Genomic DNA, 23,786 nt, shown 5'->3' on the forward strand with positions numbered 1-23,786 from the left:
GTGAAAATCAAAACAAAAAGAATTTTCAGTGCTTATATTTATTTATTATGCTTAAAGAAATACAATTCAGTCAGTTTTAGAAATTTTTGACAAAAATTATAAAAATTATGAAATGTTGCTTACAAGCAACATTGCCAGTAGTAGACCACATTTATACATATTATAGAAAAAAGTGTTCACCAATAACCTCAAGCAAAAGGTTTCCTGTACATAAATAATTTAATTTATAAACACATTTATGCATTCCTCCTGTGTAATAGAACTGTTTCATTTTCCCTTCTGGTTCTTCTTGCAACGGAATTTTTGGAAACAGTTCCTCTTTAGAACGAAGCACAATACTAGATTGTATTTTGAACACATGACTGTAGAAAATCCAGATGGACAATAACGACAATGACAGTATACAGGCCAATGCTCCATATTATCAAATTGGACATCTTGTGTAACAGTCGGAGCTGTTGGCTTCCTCCTCTTCATTTGTGGTGGTGTTATGTCTATTGAGGGCCTTCCTACTTTCCTTTTCCCTGAAAACATCAAACCATTGGCAATATCTGCCCTGAATGACTTCAGTGAGGTCCTCTTGTCCAGAGATTCTCTTCGAAATACCAGCCAGGCATTTACAGCACTCAGATCTAGCATAAATCCAAACAATCTCTTGTACCAACACCTAGTTTTCATTGGTAGTCTGTAGAGCTCTATCAGCATACCAGCAAGGTCAACTCCTCCCGTATGCTTGTTGTACTGACCTACAATACTGGGACAGGGCACATCAATTCTTCTTTTTTCATTGCTTTCCCATTACTTTACTGTTGAGAGTGATTGGACACAACAAAATGAGCTTGCAAGTGTCACGATTTTATGATTTTGAATATCCGCCGTAATCATATGTAATATACTAATGGCACATGTCCCAACTGTGGGCAACATAAAAGTTTTATACTATTTACGTAATTCAAAACAATATTAGATTGAAATATTTCTGCTGTAAACTCACCTCTGGGTATTTCTTGAAGAAAATCTGCTAAGATTACTGCCAATTTATTGAAATCCAGTCTTTCGGAACCAAAATAAGACACCCCTGTTGCTTACACGAGGAGATCTCTGTAACACCACTGCACAAACTGCCATCTCGTGTGGAAAACCTTGAACTGTTACAACAACTGGCATTCACAGTGTGTAAAGGAACGTTGCCAGGAGGCAACAATGCCAGTAAAAGGCACTGGGGAGTGTTTGTTGTCCCATAAGGCCAACGTAAATTTGACGTTGCTTGAGAGCAACACTGCCAAATAAAGGGTTAAAGCAGTGATAAATGTCAACCATGTTAAACAGACTAAGAAAACTGTGTGGTTTCCTCAGTGACCTGCATAGAAATAAGAATCAAACAATGGACACTCAAGGTTGGACTATTGACAGTATAAGGAAAACATATACTGTTACTGTAAAGATGATGTGTTGAGTTGCAGACAGGCATAATTAAAAGTCACACATACAGCTTGATTCTGGTCTGAGCTGCTGGAGATGGTGATCCAGGTGTATGTGAGGTGTGCTTGCTTGTGTGAATGAATTTGTGTGTGTTTATTTTTGTGAAGAAGCGTTGGGCTGTAAGCTATATGTATAAGTGTATTTTTGCTGTGCCTGTCTGCAGCTCAATGTGTCATCTTTATGGAGACTACCAGTCCATCTCTTCCATTTATTGTAGGCTTAAGGATCAGAATATGTTGGTTGCAATCCAGTTGATGTATGGATTACATTCTACTTGGCATACCATGTGCAGTTATCTTCATGATTTTCTTCATTCTGTAAATAGGTCTATTCTATGAACCTTTCTATATGTGCCAGCACTGACAAATACATTTTTGGCACCTAGCTTCAATAGATGGTGACAGGCAACTGTAATTATCAACCGTGTTCTTCTGTATTGAAAGAACTGGCATTTGGTACAAATGTCAGTCCATTATGTCACATGATAATCTGTCATCTTTTTATCCAATCCCTTTAAACTTTTGCTCTTCTGTAGTACTCCATACTTTACTTGCCATTCCTTTATAAATGCCGAAATTTTTATTTTCCTCTACCACTTGGTAGATTGGTGACAGAGATTCTTGGCTTAGGTAATTGGAGTTCAATGCATTATCACTGGAGATCCTCTTTTGAATGTCAACACTAACTTTGGTTTGGTGTGCCCCAGTTCTTCATCATCATCTTCTTCTTCTTCTTCTTCTTCTTCTTCTTCCCTTTTTTTGAACTGTGTCTTGTACAGACAGCTTGAAAACTGTAGAATGGTTCATAATGAATTTGTGGCCCTTATTCAGTATTTCTATTGTTATATCTTTTCATGAAATTCATATTGACACGTCTTTTTTTAATCAGTGGAGCCAGTTCTTTCATTGCAGTACTCCTAGTGTGTACGTGGCTTTTGTGATTTTTCCCTGTATTTTTGAATTCAATTTTTTTTATAATCTCTTCATTATAATGCACATACACTTTATAATTTCAGCTGAAGTTGGCATAAAAGTCACAAAAAAGTCTCACACCACAATGTGCAACTACAAAACTTATTTACAGTTTTAATGGGTGTAGCCATTTCCCATAGCAACTGTCTACAATGTGGAGATCAGTAAAGGCATCTCTGCATATTACTGCTTAATTATTATTCTATTACTACCTGTTGACTTTCACTTCTGTTACTGAGGCATCTCCGTTGTTACTATAGTTTTATTGGTTTAATTTTTACTGTTGTTACCACTTTCACATGGCCAATGTCAGGGGAAGATGCAAGAAAGTAGAAAGGGTGATCAGCAAAACAACACTATACTGATAAAATTTTAATACAAAGAGTAAAACATCTATGGCAAGGATAAAAGAATACTGGAACAATTACATGCAGACCCTTTTTCTAGCTGGCATACTGTGTATCACTTCAGGAAGGTGGGTTACCTTCATAGTCTTCGATGTTATTGAATTTAGCATATGTTAAAATTCAGGAGTAATTAAGAATCACGTATTTTTTGTTTTCTCCAAAAAAATTCTTGCCCCAAGATACAAGATTCCAAAGATGACACTGCTAACACCATTTTGAAGATGCAGATTTCGGAAAAAATTTTAAAATGTTGTATCTCTGTAACAGCTCTAGATATTTCGTTAGAGTATTTTTCATTTGGAAGATAATTGCTTTATGATTACAATGGCATCCTCCATTTGGACATAACTGTCAAAGTTCTTTTACTGTTGTTTTTTGAATTTTTTTTATAATTTACAGAAAAATTTTCTTTTCAAAAATGCCAATCCAGACAAGTTAGATTTTTTTCTGTTGATTAGCACCATGTAGTGCTCACTTTTAAGTTGGACTGGTTTTATTTTTTAAAAATCGTTTTTTTTTTTTTTAACTTTCAAGGGTAATGTATGTCTTCACTGAAGGTGTTTCCTACTAATTTCTTTGTTACAATGTTTATTTCTATCATCTTTGTTGCAGTTATTTCTTTTCACTTTAATTGTTGCAGATATTTCTTACACTTTGTTGCATATTGTACTTGTTCAGTGCTACTTTGTTTACTGAAGAGGTTTCTAAGAAATCGGAGACCACCCAGTGAGTTCTGTGTGTTTGTGAGAAATATGCCAGTTGACACAGTTGCAGTGTGTTTTGTGAAAAGGACTGTTTGAAATGGCTTCTGACTGGGGCCACAGGAGAGTGAAGTGTGCAGACTGTTTGCATATCCATGAAAGAGTGATATATAAGACAAACAAAAAACAGACTTTGTTCAGGTTGGGAATAAGTGTTCTCATTCAAAGACTCTGTTTCAAATGAAGATGTTCCCAGTGACAACTTTTTGTGTTCTAAATGATTTGACAGAATAACAACAATGATAGTATCTGAACAAGGTGAAGCCTTCCATGAAACAGATGATGCAGATTTTGAATCAGTAGAGGAAGAATTAAATACCCTGAACCAATCAGCTACAGACGTAGGTGTTAGTCCGGTTAAGAAACCGTGGTCAGTGAAGTCGAGTCATAAGCTCTATGCATCAACAAAGTGCAGAGAAATTACTAAAGGTATGGATCAATACACTACAGAAAAACTGACCACACTCTTCAAAGTAGAAATTCCATATTCAGAAGAAAATGAACCAAGCACTCTTGCCCAGAATTTTTCACAAATATCAATTCAGCTGTTAAATATTGTGCAGCCTACATTGAAAAGGTGCAAGTTCTAAGTATTATTCTAGAGACATTTTCAAAGAAAACTATTTTGAACAATGTTCCATCAGTATCAAAGTACATGGTAGACAAATCAGGCATTGTGGGGTCTGTAAAAGGAGTCTTTGGAAGACCAGATCCCTATTATGGTCATCCTGTAGAAGCAGCTCAAGTTCAAATAGTGCAGTCATTTTATCTGAAAGATAAATGGGTCTGTTCTCACTAGAGTGCAACGAAAAAGACACTATAACTGTAACAGATGAAGGTCAAAAACTTGCGAAAGTGAAGAGTTACACAACTTGCGGTATTAAAGAAACTTTTGCAGTTTATAAGAGCAACTATACAACTTCACGTATTGGAAGATCAAAATTTTATGCACAATGACCTAAGTGGGTAATACCACACCCACCTAGAGATGTCTGTTTATGTGCGTACTGTTCGAATTTTGAACTTTGTGTGGTAACTTTGAAGAACTTACTGGAGCAAGTGACATATGACACCTTGGTTGGGCATGTGAAGTCATTAGTAGTCTGTGACATAAAGCGAGAGACTTGTTTATTTCAAGAATGTGGTGACTGCCCTAGAAAGGGAGGACTGTCTTTACAGACACTTGGCCTGGAAGATGTAGCAGAAACTACATGTATGACATGGAAGGAAAATAAACTAATTAAGAAAACTGTTGCCTTTGACAGTATCATTGATGAACTTGGTAAATGGTCAGTGAAAGCAGTAACACACCAGCATCTGAAGAAATTGCGACAACACTTTGCAGAAGTGAAAGGGTGTGTACAGGCTGAAGAACTATATCTAGTGCTTCACTGTGATTTTGCTGAGAACTGGTCTGTGATTCTCCCACAAGAAGTACAAGGGTATCGTTGGAGTAATGACCAGGTTTCAATTTTTATGGGAGTGACACATTTTCAAAACAAGTCTGCAAGTGTTGCAGTTATAAGTAACAAGACAGGACATGACTCAGCACATACTTTGCTAGCAATGCACAAAATTCTTCAACTGTAAACAGGGGCAGAGAAGATCTTCATAATTTCTGATGGTGCTCCTAGTCATTTTAAAAATCGTTACCAGTTGTTTGAATTGAGTAAATTGCTTGTGCCAACTGAATGGGTATACAGTGCTACTGGTCATGGGAAGGGACCTTGTGATGGTGTAGGAGGCCTGCTGGAGCACCATGCTACAAAACAATATTTTCAGACCGAATACAGCTGTGATTCAGAATGCTGAGAATTTTACGAGAGTCATGAAATCTTACACATCCACAGCCCTCATTCTTTGTCCAAAGAGGAAATTGAAGAATTCTGTGAGCAGGAAATAGAAGAATGGTCCAAGCAAACTACTCCTGTGAAAGGAATTCAGAAGACACATTTTTGGGCCCAAAGTGATGGGCGAATTCATATTGCACGCACTTTAAAGACCAAGAAAGAAGAAATTTCGTTCATTCGGCCAACACCTCAGAAACAGCAGTATAATATTCAGATTCACAACCTGAGAAGGGGGATGTTTGTGGCACGTGTGTATGACTGTGACTGGTGGATTGCAGAGATTATGGACACCAATTATGAGTTGAACGAAATTGTAGTGAACTTCATGCTACCACATGGACCAGCTGATGGATATAGGTTTCCAGCTGAAGGACAGCAACAATGCCATCAGGGCTCACATCCTGTTCACAATGTTTTGAAGATTGTAAGTGCTCCAGTTCCTATTGGTTCAACAGGAAGGCATCACTCTATATCAAAGGAAGTTACTGAAGCAGTGGAACAGATTTTTAGTTCATTGACTGGCTAGTTTCAGTACAGAACAGAGTGCACAGAAGTTGTATAAATTGAAACCTGTAAGTATTTGGACATTTAGCATACATTTTGGAACTATTTAAAATGCTTGAAAAATGAGTCTCTTACTCTTCTTTCAAAACTAAAATTATGTTAAATAAGGCTAGGTTTTGATTTTTATGAGCCTGTTATGTGATAATGTGGTAATGAAACAGGTTTTATGTATGGCAAAAATTTCAGTTGTTTATAAAACCTGTTCAACCTAAAAGTGGAAGCTCTTTTCATGGAATGTAGACCTATATGGTATTAATCAACAGAAAAAAAATCAAAATGTTATGCATTGGCATTTTTGAAAAACAATTTTTTCCATAAATTATAAAAAAACTCCAGAACACTATAATGAAAGAACTTTGACAGATAAGTCCAAATGGAGGATTTCTTTGTAATCATAAAGCAATTATCTTTCAAATATAAAAAAGCAACAAAATATCTAGACCTGTTTCAGAGATACAGCATTGTAAATTTTTTTCCAAAATTTGTGACTTCAAAATGGTATGCGCAGTGTCATCTTTGGAGGGCTGTATCTCGGAGCAGAAATATTTTTGGAGAAAACAAAAAAAATGTGTGTTTCTTACATGAACTGATATGGACTATGCCAGCTTCATTTAGAATTTACTACATGGAAGACAGAACTGAACTGAGAGCAAACAATCAAAACAAGAACTGAAGTATTAGAGTATAGCTAAGTATTAGAGTGTAGCTATATTTGTGATGACTAGTTATGGTACATATTAATTATAACTGAAATCTTGACACTATTTGTACCTTTCTCATCTTTAAAACTACATTACTATTCAGAATTTCATGATTCAGGCCCTGTATATCTACTGATCAGAGTATAGCTAAGTATTAGAGTGTAGCTATATTTGTGATGACTAGTTATGGTACATATTAATTATAACTGAAATCTTGACACTATTTGTACCTTTCTCATCTTTAAAACTACATTACTATTCAGAATTTCATGATTCAGGCCCTGTATATCTACTGATTAGAGTATAGCTAAGTATTAGAGTGTAGCTATATTTGTGATGACTAGTTATGGTACATATTAATTATAACTGAAATCTTGACACTATTTGTACCTTTCTCATCTTTAAAACTACATTACTATTCAGAATTTCATGATTCAGGCCCTGTATATCTACTGATTAATAAATTTATAGCTGTAACAATATGGGACTAATCTTGAGTGATTTTTTTTTTTAATTTATAGAACCAAATGCAGAATTTGACAGTTATCTTCACAGTCCTATACCAACCAATTTGCCAGGAACAGCAGCTACTCCTGCTGCCAGTGTATCTACCCATGGAGGTGAGTTCCAGATTGGATGGGTAGCTGTCCACAATATCCTTTGAAGTTGTTAGCTCAAAATTGCTTCTATGTACGAAAATCCAGAATAAGATAAAAATACATACAATGGATGTGTTAAATTGTCTAACTGATTTTAAAAATGTATGTGTACTGAACTGATATTTTTAAACTTGTGATTTATCATTTCTTGTACAAAATATAAAGGATAATGAAAGGTACCACATGTTATTCCACAGCCATTTTTGCCTCTAGGTTCTCACACATTTGAGAAAGAATTCAAGCAAATATAAAGAAGGGGGGAAAATGCTGTGAGCATAAATTATAACTCATACTCAAATGACTTGTAACAGTAGGTTTATAACTGTACAATAAATTCATGATATGAATTAATAGAGGGAAACATTCCACATGGGAAAAATATACCTAAAAACAAAGATGATGTGACTTACCAAACGAAAGCGCTGGCACGTTGATAGACACACAAACAAACACAAACATACACACAAAATTCAAGCTTTCGCAACAAACTGTTGCCTCATCAGGAAAGAGGGAAGGAGAGGGAAAGACGAAAGGATGTGGGTTTTAAGGGAGAGGGTAAGGAGTCATTCCAATCCCATACATGTGTATGTGCGGATGGATATGAGTGTGTGTGCAAGTGTATACCTGTCCTTTTTCCCCCCTAAGGTACACATGTGCGGATGGATATGAGTGTGTGTGCGAGTGTATACCTGTCCTTTTTCCCCCCTAAGGTAAGTCTTTCCGCTCCCGGGATTGGAATGACTCCTTACCCTCTCCCTTAAAACCCACATCCTTTCGTCTTTCCCTCTCCTTCCCTCTTTCTTGATGAGGCAACAGTTTGTTGCGAAAGCTTGAATTTTGTGTGTATGTTTGTGTTTGTTTGTGTGTCTATCGACGTGCCAGCGCTTTCGTTTGGTAAGTCACATCGTCTTTGTTTTTAGGTATATGTACAATAAATCCATTATATACGATCTTGCTTTAGCAGCAGCAGTAGTAGTTTCATTATATTCTTGCTTCATGTCTGTTGTACTTAACATGGTTTAAGAATTCAGCCACTGAATAGAAGCAGTGATCTGATAAGAATGCCCTTAGGAATTTGTGAAACGGAGAAAATGAAGAAATAACTTTAATCTTATGTGGCAGACTGTTGTACATTGGTATTGCACTATTTGTAATGGAGGTTTTAAAGGCTGTTGTCCTTACTGACTGAACATGGAGTTTGTCTTTTTGCTGGTATTATGTTCATGTGCATTACATCTACATCTACATCTACATCTACATTGATACTCCGCAAGCCACCTGATGGTGTGTGGCGGAGGGTACCCTGAGTACCTCTATCGGTTCTCCCTTCTATTCCAGTCTCGTATTGTTCGTGGAAAGAACGATTGTCGGTATGCTTCTGTGTGGGCTCTAATCTGTCTGATTTTATCCCCATGGTCTCTTCGGGAGATAGACGTAGGAGGGAGCAATATACTGCTTGACTCTTCGGTGAAGGTATGTTCTCGAAACTTTAACAAAAGCCCGTACCGAGCTACTGAGTGTCTCTCCTGCAGAATCTTCCACTGGAGTTTATCTATCATCTCCGTAACGCTTTCGCGATTACTAAATGATCCTGTAACGAAGCGTGCTGCTCTCTGTTGGATCTTCTCTATCTCTTCTATCAACCCTATCTGTTACGAGTCCCACACTGCTGAGCAGTATTCAAGCAGTGGGCGAACAAGCATACTGTAGCCTACTTCCTTTGATTTTGGATTACATTTCCTTAGGATTCTTCCACTGAATCTCAGTCTGGCATCTGCTTTACCGACGATCAGTTTTATATGATCATTTCATTTTAAATCACTCCTAATGCGTACTCCCAGATAATTAATGGAATTAACTGCTTCCAGTTGCTGACCTGCTATTTTGTAGCTAAATGATAAGGGATCTATCTTTCTATGTATTCGCAGCACATTACACTTGTCTACTTTGAGATTCAATTGCCATTCCCTGCACCATGCGTCAATTTGCTGCAGATCCTCCTGCATTTCAGTACAATTTTCCATTGTTACAACCTCTCGATACACCACAGCATCATCTGCTAAAAGCCTCAGTGAACTTCCGATGTCATCCACAAGGTCATTTATGTATATTGTGAATAGCAACGGTCCTATGACACTCCCCTGCGGCACACCTGAAATCGCTCTTACTTCGGAAGACTTCTCTCCATTGAGAATGACATGCTGCATTCTGTTATCTAAGAACTCTTCAATCCAATCACACAATTGGTCTGATAGTCCATATGCTCTTACTTTGTTCATTAAACGACTGTGAGGAACTGTATCGAACACCTTGTGGAAGTCAAGAAACACGGCATCTACCTGTGTTACAGTTTTTATTTCTCTCTCTGATGTTTTTCGTCACATATTTACAAATTATCTAGAATAAAAACACAGGAGAGAGGGAGAATGGAAAACTTCTGAAAGAGGGGCCTACATGAGTCAGTCTGTTTTGCATGGTGCATTGCTCTTATAGCCCTTTTTTGGGTCAGGAGGATTACCGAGCTAGCAGCTGAGCTACCCAAGAATATAATTCTGCATTGTAGAATACTGTGAAACTGTGCAAAGTATGCAATTCTAACAGTGTGGAAGCTTGCTTTGTGTGCAAGTAAGCGTAGGCTGTAGCATACTTTTTCAGTGTCTTATTCATTTTTGTTGAGTGTGTCAGCCATTTAAATTCACTGAGAGCCATATGCCTCAAAATTCTTTTTTCAGTGAGGCTGTAATTCTAGTGGTGTTTATTGTCACAGAAGTGTTGCAGGCTTCCTCTTTCAAAGAGAAATTAAGCACAATCTGTCAGCATGTTAACATAATCTGTTTAGAAGACAAATCCTTAAACACAGAAAAATCTGAATCATATGATGCATAACAAGTCATAATGAAACTGTATGTATTTTCAAATGCCATTTTGGAGGAAAGAATGAATCAAAAATTTATAGAGAATATTTTCTGGAATAAATTTCAAAAGGAGTTTATTAAAAAAAAAGAGAGAGAATTTGAAGTTTCTTTGAAACAATCTGTAATTAGGATAAAATTTATTGCAACTGCTGTAGGGCAAAAACCCTAGCTATTTTAACGCTAAATTAATAATAATAATAATAATAATAATAAATGACCTGTAGTCTGTGAAGACACACATTTTTCATTAGAGAGTTCAAAGAAGTAAACTCTTTATTTCCATGGGCACTTTTAAAAGAAGTATAAATATTTTCTTAAGTGAGTCTTGAATAACTAAATTAATTTAGCTATTGATACACTCCTGGAAATTGAAATAAGAACACTGTGAATTCATTGTCCCAGGAAGGGGAAACTTTATTGACACATTCCTGGGGTCAGATACATCACATGATCACACTGACAGAACCACAGGCACATAGACACAGACAACAGATCATGCACAATGTCTGCACTAGTACAGTGTATATCCACCTTTCGCAGCAATACAGGCTGCTATTCTCCCATGGAGACAATCGTAGAGATGCTGGATGTAGTCCTGTGGAACGACTTGCCATGCCATTTCCACCTGGCGCCTCAGTTGGACCAGCGTTCGTGCTGGACGTGCAGACCGCGTGAGATGACGCTTCATCCAGTCCCAAACATGCTCAATGGGGGACAGATCCGGAGATCTTGCTGGCCAGGGTAGTTGACTTACACCTTCTAGAGCACGTTGGGTGGCACCTGATACATGCGGACGTGCATTGTCCTGTTGGAACAGCAAGTTCCCTTGCCGGTCTAGGAATGGTAGAACGATGGGTTCGATGACGGTTTGGATGTACCGTGCACTACTCAGTGTCCCCTCGCGATCACCAGTGGTGTACGGCCAGTGTAGGAGATCGCTCCCCACACCATGATGGCGGGTGTTGGCCCTGTGTGCCTCGGTCGTATGCAGTCCTGATTGTGGCGCTCACCTGCACGGCGCCAAACACGCATACGACCATCATTGGCACCAAGGCAGAAGCGACTCTCATCACTGAAGACGACACGTCTCCATTCGTCCCTCCATTCACGCCTGTCGCGACACCACTGGAGGCGGGCTGCACGATGTTGGGGCGTGAGCGGAAGACGGCCTAACGGTGTGCGGGACCGTAACCCAGCTTCATGGAGACGGTTGCGAATGGTCCTCGCCGATACCCCAGGAGCAACAGTGTCCCTAATTTGCTGGGAAGTGGCGGTGCGGTCCCCTACGGCACTGTGTAGGATCCTACGGTCTTGGCGTGCATCCGTGCGTCGCTGCGGTCCGGTCCCAGGTCGACGGGCACGTGCACCTTCCGCCGACCACTGGCGACAACATCGATGTACTGTGGAGACCTCACGCCCCACGTGTTGAGCAATTCGGCGGTACGTCCACACGGCCTCCCGCATGCCCACTATACGCCCTCACTCAAAGTCCGTCAACTGCACATACGGTTCACGTCCACGCTGTCGCGGCATGCTACCAGTGTTAAAGACTGCGATGGAGCTCCGTATGCCACGGCAAACTGGCTGACACTGACGGTGGCGGTGCACAAATGCTGCGCAGCTAGCGCCATTCGACGGCCAACACCGCGGATCCTGGTGTGTCCGCTGTGCCGTGCGTGTGATCATTGCTTGTACAGCCCTCTCGCAGTGTCCAGAGCAAGTATGGTGGGTCTGACACACCGGTGTCAATGTGTTCTTTTTTCCATTTCCAGGAGTGTAGATTGTGACAAATATAGTGTTGTCTAAAGTCAATTTTGTGAATATAGTTTTTCTAACATTACCTCAGGGGAATCATCAAGTAATGCTGCATTGACTCAAGGTACAACACCACCAGTTATTGTTACACCAGAAGATGCAACAGCTTGGACAGGTCCACAACCAGGACCTAACATGCCAATACAGGATGTCATCAAGTCTCTTATAGAATTCATAGCTTCCAGGTGATAGATGACAATAGATTCAAATTTCTTATTTACTCAAGACCTATCCATGGATGAATATAGTTAATAATTTTATTATGTTCTGTCTTAATATAGGCATAATCAGCCTCTTTGGAATTATGAAGATATTACTGCAAAAGTTTGGTCAGTGCGTAGTGTAGAACAGCTTGATACTTTCCTGCAGCATGTGCTAAGAGTATTCAGAGAATCACTACCACATGCTTTGATTAGTGAACGCTGGGCTCAAACAGCACTTCAACTTGGCTTATCATGTTCATCAAGGCATTATGCTGGTCGTTCACTCCAGGTAAGATAGGCACAATAATGTAATTCAGTCATAATTCTGAATATTTTTTTTTAATATTCACATTTCTAATCTAATAAATTTCGCTTTATAAGTAGCATATGGCAAATAACCATCATATTTCTAAGGTAACAAATACTACATTTCATGGCTTCGTTGGAAACTGCTGCCATAAAGTTGTTTGAGTTGCAAAAAGTGGCTGGAAACATGTAAGATAGATTATGTAGCCTCCACTGTAAAACTACCTGAAACTGATTATAATGTATGGCTTTTTTTGTAAATGTTTTCCTCATACTGTGAAATAAAAGTAAGTTATGAGGATGGCTCTTGAGAATGCAGAATTGCTCTCAGACTCCATTATTTATGGTAACATAGCGCAAGTGAATGTCCTTCATATAAAAGTGAAATATTAATAAATGTTACATTTTTATGCATATTCTTAAGATTTATTTTCTGCCTGCTTTGTTTTTGTTAAATTTATAGATGTAAAAATTATAGACCACTGTTTCCATTATGTTTGTTGTAACAAGCAGCAGAACAGAACAGAACAGATATGAAGTGTACCATTTACAGCATATTCAAAGAATATAAAATGCTAACACGGTGGATTTTCTGCAACTATTGTTTTATACAGAAATCATTTAGTAACAAGGCTATCCATCGTGAATTGTTTTAGGAAGTTCGGGATCTAGGGGAGTTGATGTATGACACCAACTCAAGGGATAGATGGGAGGAGCCAGACTACACTAGGGAGAGAAAACAACTTTGAACAGCAGGAGAAAGAGGATAGTAAAAATTCCAGCAGTTAAAAAGGAGTAATAAGTAAAGTATGGAGAAATAAAAGAAGAAAAGTTTAAAGGGAGTGGATAAAATATGACGTCAAAAAAGTGGGATGAGGGAGGATAGTGAGATGACAGCAAAGAGTTCAAGGAATTCAATGAGACAAAGTATTGTAGGAATTCAAAGAGACAAAGTATTGTACAGAATGATATCAGTGAAACTAACTTTATCATCACACAACTTCCTTTCTCAACCTACTTTCCTCCTATTTTTGTCTGGTTTAAGATCAGCCTCCTCCTTTCTACCACACCTTTCCCTTCCATTTGCTGTATTCACCATCTGTTCCCATTTAGCTTTCCTCATCTTTGCTTTGTTAATGTAGTTTCCTTGATTCAATAATCTTTCTTTTCCTTTCTTTTGCTAACACCCTTTTCCAGTTCTAAAACATTTTCTCAGCATGCAAACATTGCTCATTGATCTCTCTCTCTCTCTCTCTCTCTCTCTCTCTCTCTCTCTCTCTCTCTCTCCCTCTCTCCCCCCCTCCCCCTATCCCTCTCTCCCCCTCTCTCCCTCTCCCCCCCCCCCTTTCCCCCTTCCCCAGTCATGATGCTTCTTCTCTTTAGCCTCTTATTTTCCTTGTTAGTTCAAGGGCACATCCTATCACCATAAACTCTTTGAAATTCTGAAAATAACAGGGGCATAGTACAAGGAGCAAAATGTTATGGGTCTATCATCATATACACTTCAGAAGTCTGAAGACAGCAGAGATAAAATACAAGGAGGGAAAGGTTATATACCTAATTTTCAGAAATAAGACTGCAGTTATGAGAGTAGAAGGACATGAAAGGGAAGCAGTACTTGAGAAGGAAATGCGACGAGGCTGTAGCCTATCCCCTAATGTTAGTCAACCTGTGCATTGAGCAAGCAGTAAAGGGAACTAAAGAAAAATTTGGAGAGTGAATTACGGTTAAGGAAGGAAAACAAAAAGACTTAGATGTTGTCAGATGGCACTGTAATTCTTTCATACTCAGTAAAGGACAATGAAGAGCATTTGAACATAATGGGTAATGTTTTGAAAAAAGGTTACAAGATGAGCATCAATAAAAGTAAAATAAGGGTAATGGAATGAAGTTGAATCAGATCAGATGATTCATTGGGAATTAGGTTATGAAATGAGACACTAAAAATAATAGATGACTTTTTCTATTTGGACAACAAAATAATTGCTGATGGTCTAAGTAGAGAGGATGTGAAATGAAGACTGGCTATAGGAAGGAAAACATCGCTGGAAAACAGGAATTCCTTAACATAAGATATAAATTTAAGTTTTATGAAGTCTTTTCTGAAGGTGTTTGTCTAAAGTGAAGCCCTGTACAGAAATGAAAGTGGACAATGAAACAGTTCATACAAGAAGACAATATGTATGAAATGCATACTACTGTAATATTCAAGAAGAGAATGGAGGCTTTTGAAATGTGGTGGGTAGATTGAGTGAATAATAAAGTAGTACTGAAATAAAATGGAGAGAAAAGAAATTTATAGCACAACTTGACTAAGAGAAGGGTTCAGTTGATACAACAGATTCAGAGGCATCCAGCAGGCCTTACCTATTTTATACTGGATGGGAGAGGGGGGAGGGGGAGGGGAAGGATTGTAGAGAGAGGTCAAGTTATAATACAGCAAGCAGGTTAAAATGGTTGTAGTTTACACCAGTTATTCAGAAAGAAACAGGCTTACAAATGATAGACTTATATGCAAACAAGTCTTCAGGCAGAAGACCACAACAGCAATAGTTAAATTATGGTATCAGTGCTACAGTAAATATAAGAAGGTATACAATTCATTAGCAGAAGTCACTTTTACTCCTGAGGTCATAGTTATAATGTGTGACATTTAGAAGTATATCTGATGTGGCTAGATTACTGATAAAATGCTCTTTCACTCTATTGTGAGTGCCTGTTATTCTGTTGTGACTCAATGTTAAGATGATGCATTATTCTTGCAAGAGCACAATATCCATTATTTTATTTTATTCTCTTCCTGTTTACTTTGAATAATGAGTTTGTCCAGTTGTATTTTTTTTTTTATTTATTCATATTCAGGTGCTTTTTAGATAACTGATTTTTCACTGTACCACTTCTTTATATACCTATGTTAGCTCAACTTTCTTTTTATGTTCCAGGGCAATAAATTGTTTCCTTTTTCAATTTTTTTCATTTAATTTTTGCTTATTGTTAGGTGAATATAATTTAGAATTATTGATGTAAATTATTCTGCTTTCTTTGATAGTTCTTTTCTCCATTTTCATAATATCTTAAGTTCAGTATTACACTAAATTTTACAACCTGTAAAGATCCACATTTTCACAACAAAAGTTCATTATTTTCTTTTGTCAGTCTTTTTCTCTTTTTTGTGCCAGTGGTCAGGTCAGGTAACTCAAACCAGTCGTACCAACTAACTAACTTTTCTTTTGTGGCATTCGCTACAAGTCTTTATTCCTTGCACAACACATTTGAAATATCTTAACTATATCATAATTCCATAAATAACTCCATTCTTGTAAAAACTATAAACAGCAGACTAGTAATGATTTCTGAACTCTAAAAGTTTCATTTTCAAACTATACTGAAAACACCTTGTCTCCCTTTTAATTTTGTGAAGGAAATTGCAGTTCTAATTGGAACTACTATGCTTTTTGTTAACTAAGTTACATGACAGTAACAAATCACATTTTTACAGGTGTTTCGAGCTTTAAGGGTACCAATTACATCCCGTATGCTGTCCGACATTTTGTCTCGTTTGGTTGAAACTGTTGCAGAGCAAGGAGAGGATATGCAGGTAACTGTCTCTCAATGTGGCAATCTTTTCTGCACTGAAAAATGTTTGTAAATTTCACTATTCATTATAGATATTCTTTCCTGACATTCACTTTCCTTTCATTTCCTCTATCCTTTTTTAATTGTGTCACTCTGACTTTTCCTAGTTTCATAATTGCCAGAATAAATGTACTTCTCTCAGTTTTTCTCAATGTGGTTCATTAATGGTGAGCTTTCATGAAAATATTGCACATAAAGACAGAATCTACTATTTGACTGAACACTCAAACTTACACCATTAAAGTATAACATTTGTAGATCAAAATATTGAGGATCTACAAGTCCCATCTTTGTATCTGGTTGTTAACTTAGTTAAATATTTGCAGTACTGTATGTAGACTGATGTCTTATATAAATTGCTGCAACATGCTGAAAATTACAGCAATTGAATGAGGAGGTAGCACAAGAAGGCGTGGATGTATATTAAATGAGCAAGTGTTTTGTCTGTTGATTAACAAGGTAACCTACAGTTATGCATGGAAAAGAAAGCCTGATTACCAAATACTCAGCAGCCAAAATTGAAGATAAATCAGCCACGTTATTCGCAGAGAATGTTTGTCCTCTCATATTGAATAGAAAATGTTCGTATGAGATTAACAAACTGGAAAGAACATCCATGGTAAGTCCCAGAATTGGTATCACCTATTAAAAGTAATAGTTTCCAAATAGTGTTGTTAGGGATAGAAAGTTGCTTGAAACCAGAAGTTAATAGCAACGAAATCCTAAATTCAGGTTGAAGTGTGTATAGCAGGGATAGGTTGGTTGCCAATGGTGGTGGCATATTTATTGCAGCAGAACTCAATAACATGTAGCGAATTTATTACATATTCTGAATGTGAAATACTCTGGATAAAGGCTAGCATCAAAGGTGGCTCAAACATGGTAATTAGATGCTTTTATAGACCACCTATGTCAGGAGTTGTAGTGTCAGAGCACTTTAGACACAACTTGGAGAATATCATGAGTAAGTTTCCTGGTCATACTATTGTAATTAGGGGAGACATGATCTAGCCTTTCATAGAACTGGAGTCACGCAATTAAAACTGGTGTCAGAGAAAAGGATTCATGTGAGATCATTCTTAATGTCTTGTGCAAAAATTGCTTTGAGCAAATAGTTAATGAACCAACACCCGAGGACAATCCCTTAGACCTCCTAATAGTTAACAGATCCAGACATTTTGAATCAGTTAATATAGTGGAGAAAATCAATAATCATATGGCCGTGATACCATCAGTGACTACATGTATCATAAGAAATGTTAAAAAAAGGTAGAAAAATATTTTTGACTAGCAAGAGTGACAGGAGAGAGATAGCCAAATATCTTAATAGTCATCATCTAATAATATTCAGCTCTGAGGATCAAAATGTGGAGTGTATTTGAGCTAAACACAAAAGCTTTGTGAAATAAGCTTTAGACAAGTATGTGCCAAGCAAAGTTGTGAAGGACAGAAAAGACCCACCATGGTTCAGTAGCCATGTTAGCAAGTTGCTGTGAAAACAAAGAAAGTTTTATCTCTAATCAAAGTGAAGTCAAAGCCTGATAGACAAACGGAATATGAATGGTGCCAAAATGAATGTGAGGAGAGGGATGTGAGAAATATTCAGTGAATCTGATTAAAAATCCTAAATAGTTTTGGTCTTACATAAAGCAGTAAGCAGATTGCAGTAGTCCATTCAATCACTCAGTGACCATACTGGCACCAAAACAGAAGATGGCAGAGAAAGGGCTGTAATAATGAACTTGGTCTTCCAGAATTGTTTTACCCTCAGAATGGCGTAATATAATTCCTTTTTTCAATCATAGCACAAATGCGAAACTGGTAGGTATTGAGATAAATGATAATAGAGTAGAAAATCAACTAAAACTGCTCAACAGTGGAAAGGCATTAGAACCAGAAAAGATACCATTATGCAAAAGAACATGGTCTCCTTCTAGCTGTAGTTTATCGTAGCAACAAAGGGTACCTAACTATTGGAAAAAATGCAGGCCATTCCCATTTTTAAGGGAAGTCATCAGATGGACACACAATTATAGGCATTTATTGTTGACATCAATCTGTTGTTGGATTATGGAATACATTTTGTGTTTCTACTTATGACATTATTGGAGAACAAAAATCTCCACTTTAAAAAAATCTTCCTAAACTCACATTCCTTCATTTCCAGAAAGCATTTAATATAGTTCTGCACTATCTGTTAGTGAACAGAATATGAGCTTATGAGGTGTCTGATCAGATTTATGATTGGGCACAGGACTTCACTGAGATAGAACTAATCATGTTGTTCTTAATGGAACAAAACTGACAGATGTAAAGGTAATTTCAAGACCACTCCAAGGGAGTGTTACAGGATCACTACTTTCTACAGTTTATATTAACATTTTAGTGAATAATGTTGGAGAGTCCATGTGGCGATTTGTAGATGTTGCTGTTATCTGTAGGAAGGTTGCAATGCCAAAATATTAGCAAAAGGCAGGAAGACCTCCATAGGGTTGATGATTGGAACAGAGACTGGCAGTTGACCCTGCACATAAATAAGTCTAACAAATTGCACTTGAATTGTCGAGTAGATGCACTACTGTTCTATTACTTCATTAGTGACAAATCACTGGAAACATTAAATGCTGTAAAATACGTTGGAGTAACCAACCAGAGCAACTTACAGTAGAGTGTTTAAATAAAAATAGTTGCAGGTAAAGCAGATGTCAGGTTGAGATTTGTTGGGAGAATCTTAAGGAAATGTAATATATCCAGGAAAGAAGTGGCTTACAAAATACTTGTTCAACCAGTTCTTGAGTGTTGTTCATCAGTCTGGGAACCTTACCAAGAAGGTTTGTCATGGGATCATTTACTCTGCGGAAGAGTGTCACACTCAACGAATTCTAGTGGCAGACACTAGTGCGCATCATGGGAAGATTTACTGTTGAAATTTCACGAGTTTAAATTCCAAGAAGAATAGGGCAACTTATTACTTTCTCTGTTTATCACGAAATGATCACAATGAGAAAAGTAGTGTCATATGGAGCTTTACCTACAGCCATTCTTCCCTCATATCAATTGTGAATGGAAAAGGAAAGGAGGGGAGAAGATCATGGTCCCAGAAATACCCTCCACCACAAACTTAAAGATGGCTTGTGGAGTATAGACACATATATAGACATTTGAGTTTCTCAGTCTTCTTGATACTAAGGAATATATATATGGAGTTATATTCAACATGTGACCGTTGATATCCGTTCCAGTGTTCTTTGAGTTGTCAAACAATAAGCTAGGCTGTATAGTGGACAATTAGTTAAGATATATGAGGATAGCCATCAGATACTCCAGAAACTAAATTCAGCAGTTCTAGTGAAACTTATTTGTTTCTGTCAGTTTCTAATTAAGTCACATCATGTACAGTCTGTAAGTGCCTCAAACTGTCATAACTGTAGAACTCATTGGAAATGCTGGAACTAGCAGAATTTATGTAATTCTGAGATGGAACTCTGGTGGAACGGAAAAAGTGTCATCAGTGTTTCTACTTATGTCCACACTCAGTAGAAAATCTTCACCTGCAATCTGATTTACAGAAATGAAGTAGTCCTGATTGTCAATGCTCTCTATGGCAGCAGACAACACTGTAGGCAGATGGATACAATGTAATGACATGCTCTTGGTAGCGTCAGTATTTATTTCTGTAATCTGAAGGCAGCTATTAGAAAACGGGAAGTGCCTGTCATGTTGTGTGCCTGGATGGTGGTATCCTCATTTGGTATGGCTGTGTACCTCCTGTCTGTGTACACAGCAGTCAGCTACCTACCCCTTTTGTATGTTTCTTGAAGTTTCCTGGTGAATCGAACTTTCCATCATTTTTTGGGAATGCATGCAGGTCATTATTAGCTCTTGTGCTGATATTGGAGCTGAAAACCTTTTAGCCATTCTCAAGATGAATCACTTGCATTATTTTTTAAAGCAGTTGACACTGTGAAGTAAATGTGCATGCATAAAAGATATTAGTACAAGAGCTAATAATGTCCTGGATGCACTCCCAAAAAAATGATGGAATACCTAGCCTGTGGTTTAATTGTATTTCCGTATGGTTCACCCAATAAAATTTTAATCTGGTATCTGCCTTTACTATAAACAAACAAACATTGTCCAGACAGGCCTTGAAATCCCAACAGTACTGACTGTCTGCCATGTCATCCTCACCCCTTAGGTGTTGCCAGAAGCAGATATATACACCCCAACCCGACCATATGTTGGATAGAGGAGAAATGAAGACGAAGACGAAGAAGCAGATCTAGAGGGCCATGTAGTCAGCACTGCTCTCACACTCATTGTTAGTTTTTGTGACTTGTGTCACTACTTCTCAGTCAAGTAACTACTCAATTGACCTCATGAGAGCTGAGTGCACTGCACTTTCCAATAGCTCTCATCAGACCTGGACAATGACCCATTCAAGTGTTAGCCAAGCCCAACAATGCGTAACTTTGGTGATCTGATTGGAACCGGTGTTATCACTGCAGCAAGGCCATTAGCGTCTTTATTATAAGGGGATTAGATGTTGTGTTTTCCTTTGAACTGCTGTAAATATGTACTTCTAAATATTTCATGGTTGTGACCATAGTTTAATCAACACTCACATAAGCTCACAATAAGGTTTCTGTTTGTTTATTTACATACAATTTGTTTTTGTCCCAGTACCAAGTGTTGCCCCTCTGCAAGTATTCCTAAATTTTGCTGCACAACATAGGTGTAGGTGTAGGCTGTCAGGTGCAGGCTGTTGAAAGCAGCTTTTCCAGTCAGCTGCCTGAAGCTTGTGATGTTATCCTCAAGGTAATTTTACATGTTGTGAGCAGGAACAGTTTTATAATGCTTCCTTGGGGTATGTCTGAAGCAAATTTCGCTTTGGACTAGTTCCCTCCATTCATAGTGGCTTTCTACTGAGTTCTACAAAATCTTCAGTCCAGTAGGAAAGCTGTTTCTTTATTTCATAAACTCATATAGTGTGAAACTGGTGAATTGCTTCCATCCACACATACTTGCCCACTTGATGTCACTTGTCTTGACTATCCATTGTGTAGTCTCCTTTTTTTCTCTCTTGAATAGGGACATTTAAAGTGATTTCTAACAAAGTGACACCAAAACAAACATAAGTTAGTACATTATCCCTGACTGTAAAAGAAAAATGTTACCGGCATTAATTTATAAACTTGTGTGTGGTCTGTAAAGTATCTGATGTTTATTTACTTTGCTCAAAGTTAGAATCACAGTCTAGCTCTAGTGTCTCCCTCGCTGACAAGATACTAACCACTATTCTTCCTTCTTCTTCAGAATTAAATGCATTTTATTATTACATTTTTGTATACTTAAAGAATTAAAAGTGAATTTTATTTTACATAATGCTCTACTTTTTAGGGATATGTAACAGAGCTACTACTCACATTAGAGGCAGCTGTTGATTCTCTTGAATCAGATTTCCGACCTCTTGACTTCATGAAGGAAATTTTTAAGTCAACACCAAATCTGAATAACAAGGAGTCCACTGTTGGAGTGACCACTGGTGGAAAACGTAGTCCTGGTGGAGTGGGTGTCTATCAAGGGGGTGGAGGTCCTGTGGCACACCACACTGGTGCCATAGGTCACACTCGTAGCACCAGCTACTCTGTCTCCTACTGCACTCGCAAAGCAACTGGATCGCCAGCCACTGATGGGAAAGGTAAAGCTGTGAGATTTTCTTTTTGTTTTATGCACACAAGGAATAAAATAACTTCTTTGTCAGTTATTTGTTCTGCCTGAGTAACAAATATGCAAACAAATCTCACTGTTTCATTGTATTGGCTTTCTTTTTTGAGAAAATGTATACATGCTGAGAAAGATCTGTGGAGGAATATGTTATAAATGTATAATGAATTAATGTTTTCTGTCACAAAAATTGTTATAACTGAACAAAGGATCAAGTAAATTACAATGATGTGGAGGCAGATATCAGATAACTGCTGAACTAAAAGTCAATTAACAACGTGAGTCTTTTCATTGTATAATTAACATACCTTTTTTTGGTTGTACTTGCTATTACTACAGTCTGGAATAAATCTCCAGTTCTACCATTAATGTTTGTATTATTTAAATAGTTGTTACATTGACTGTATTGTCTTGTTGATGAAACTTTTGTCAATATGTGTGTGAATGGATCTTAACAAATGGTCACCGTGGTTCATTGAGCTTGCTAGTTCTTCTTAGAGTACCTGCTGTATCACTCACTACCAAATAGCCTTCTGGGTAGCGTAGTATATTGAGACAAAATACACTTATTTTGTACTATTATTATACATTTACAACACTTACTGTCTGAATTTCTGAAAGTCAGGGTAGTTTGTTGTACTTTTATACATGGTGCCCCCAGGAGGAATGGTCAGTATCCAGCCATATGGTTGTAAACATGGGATTTAAAATGCATGCTTTAAGAGGTATGAGCACTTTTTCATCTTCAATGCGATAGAATAGATCTCTTCTACTTCAAGTTCTTTGTTTACCATATTTTCAGAGGTTGTGGTATGCACTAAAACAGGGAAAAAATGTCCAGTAAACATGGGATCCAAAGTGCATACCTCAAGAGCTAAGAGCACTTTTTCATCTTAGCAAATGTGAAAAACAGCTCTTCTACCGAATAAGTGCTCATAGCTCTTAAGTTATGCATTTTAGAGCCCAACTTTACTAGGCAATTTTTTCTTGTTTTGGTCCATACTTGTTCCTCTCAGAATATGGAAAGCAAAGAGTGTGCATTAGGAGAATTGTTTCGCAGTATCAAAGATGAAGAAATGCACTCAGATCTTAAGGTGTACATTTTTAGAGTGAATGATCATTCCTATCATATCCCTGAATATTGACCATTCCTCTTGGGATGCCATGTCTACATCTACATGATTACTCAGAAATTCACAATTAACTGCTTGGCAGAAGGTTCATCAAACCATCTTAAAGCTATTTCTCTGTCATTCCACTCTCGAACAGTGCACAGGATTAATGAACACTCAACTCTTTCCCTGTGAGATCTGATTTATTTTATTGTGATAATCATTCATTTCTATATAGGTGGGTTCCAGCAAAATATTTTTACACTCTGAAGACAAAGTTGGTTATAGAAATTTCACGAAAAGATCCTGCCACAATAAAAACTGCCTATTTTTTAATGCTTGACACACCAATTTGTGTATCATATCCATGGCACTCTCTCTCCCCTATTTCAAGATAATACAAAGGAGCTGCCCTTCTTTGAACTATTTGCAAGTGCTGTCAATTCTGTCTGATGTGAATCCCACAGCACACAGCAGTATTGTAGTAGATAATGGAGAAACATAGTGTAAGCAGTCTCTTTAGTAGACCTGTTGCACTTTCTAAGTGTTCCATCAATAAATCACTGTCTTCCGTTTGCTTTCCCCACAACATTACATATATGATTGTCTCAATTTAAGTTATTTGCAATTTTAATACTTGAGTATTTAGTTATATTACAGCCTTTAGATTTGACATA

General features: G+C 37.6%; 1 protein-coding gene across 1 annotated transcript in view; it reads left to right on the forward strand.

The window, feature by feature from the left end:
- LOC124598646 (protein furry) overlaps positions 1-23,786 on the forward strand; it is a 1,150,963-nt gene that overhangs the window by 1,007,716 nt on the left and 119,461 nt on the right. Inside the window, exons 33-37 of the mRNA XM_047136016.1 lie at positions 7,258-7,356; positions 12,157-12,310; positions 12,407-12,617; positions 16,134-16,232; positions 21,671-21,971. Of these exons, the coding sequence (XP_046991972.1) occupies positions 7,258-7,356; positions 12,157-12,310; positions 12,407-12,617; positions 16,134-16,232; positions 21,671-21,971 (864 nt within the window). The remainder of the gene's footprint in view (positions 1-7,257; positions 7,357-12,156; positions 12,311-12,406; positions 12,618-16,133; positions 16,233-21,670; positions 21,972-23,786) is intronic.

The sequence above is a fragment of the Schistocerca americana genome, chromosome 1, assembly GCF_021461395.2.
Source record: "Schistocerca americana isolate TAMUIC-IGC-003095 chromosome 1, iqSchAmer2.1, whole genome shotgun sequence".
NCBI classification, from domain to species: domain Eukaryota; kingdom Metazoa; phylum Arthropoda; class Insecta; order Orthoptera; family Acrididae; genus Schistocerca; species Schistocerca americana.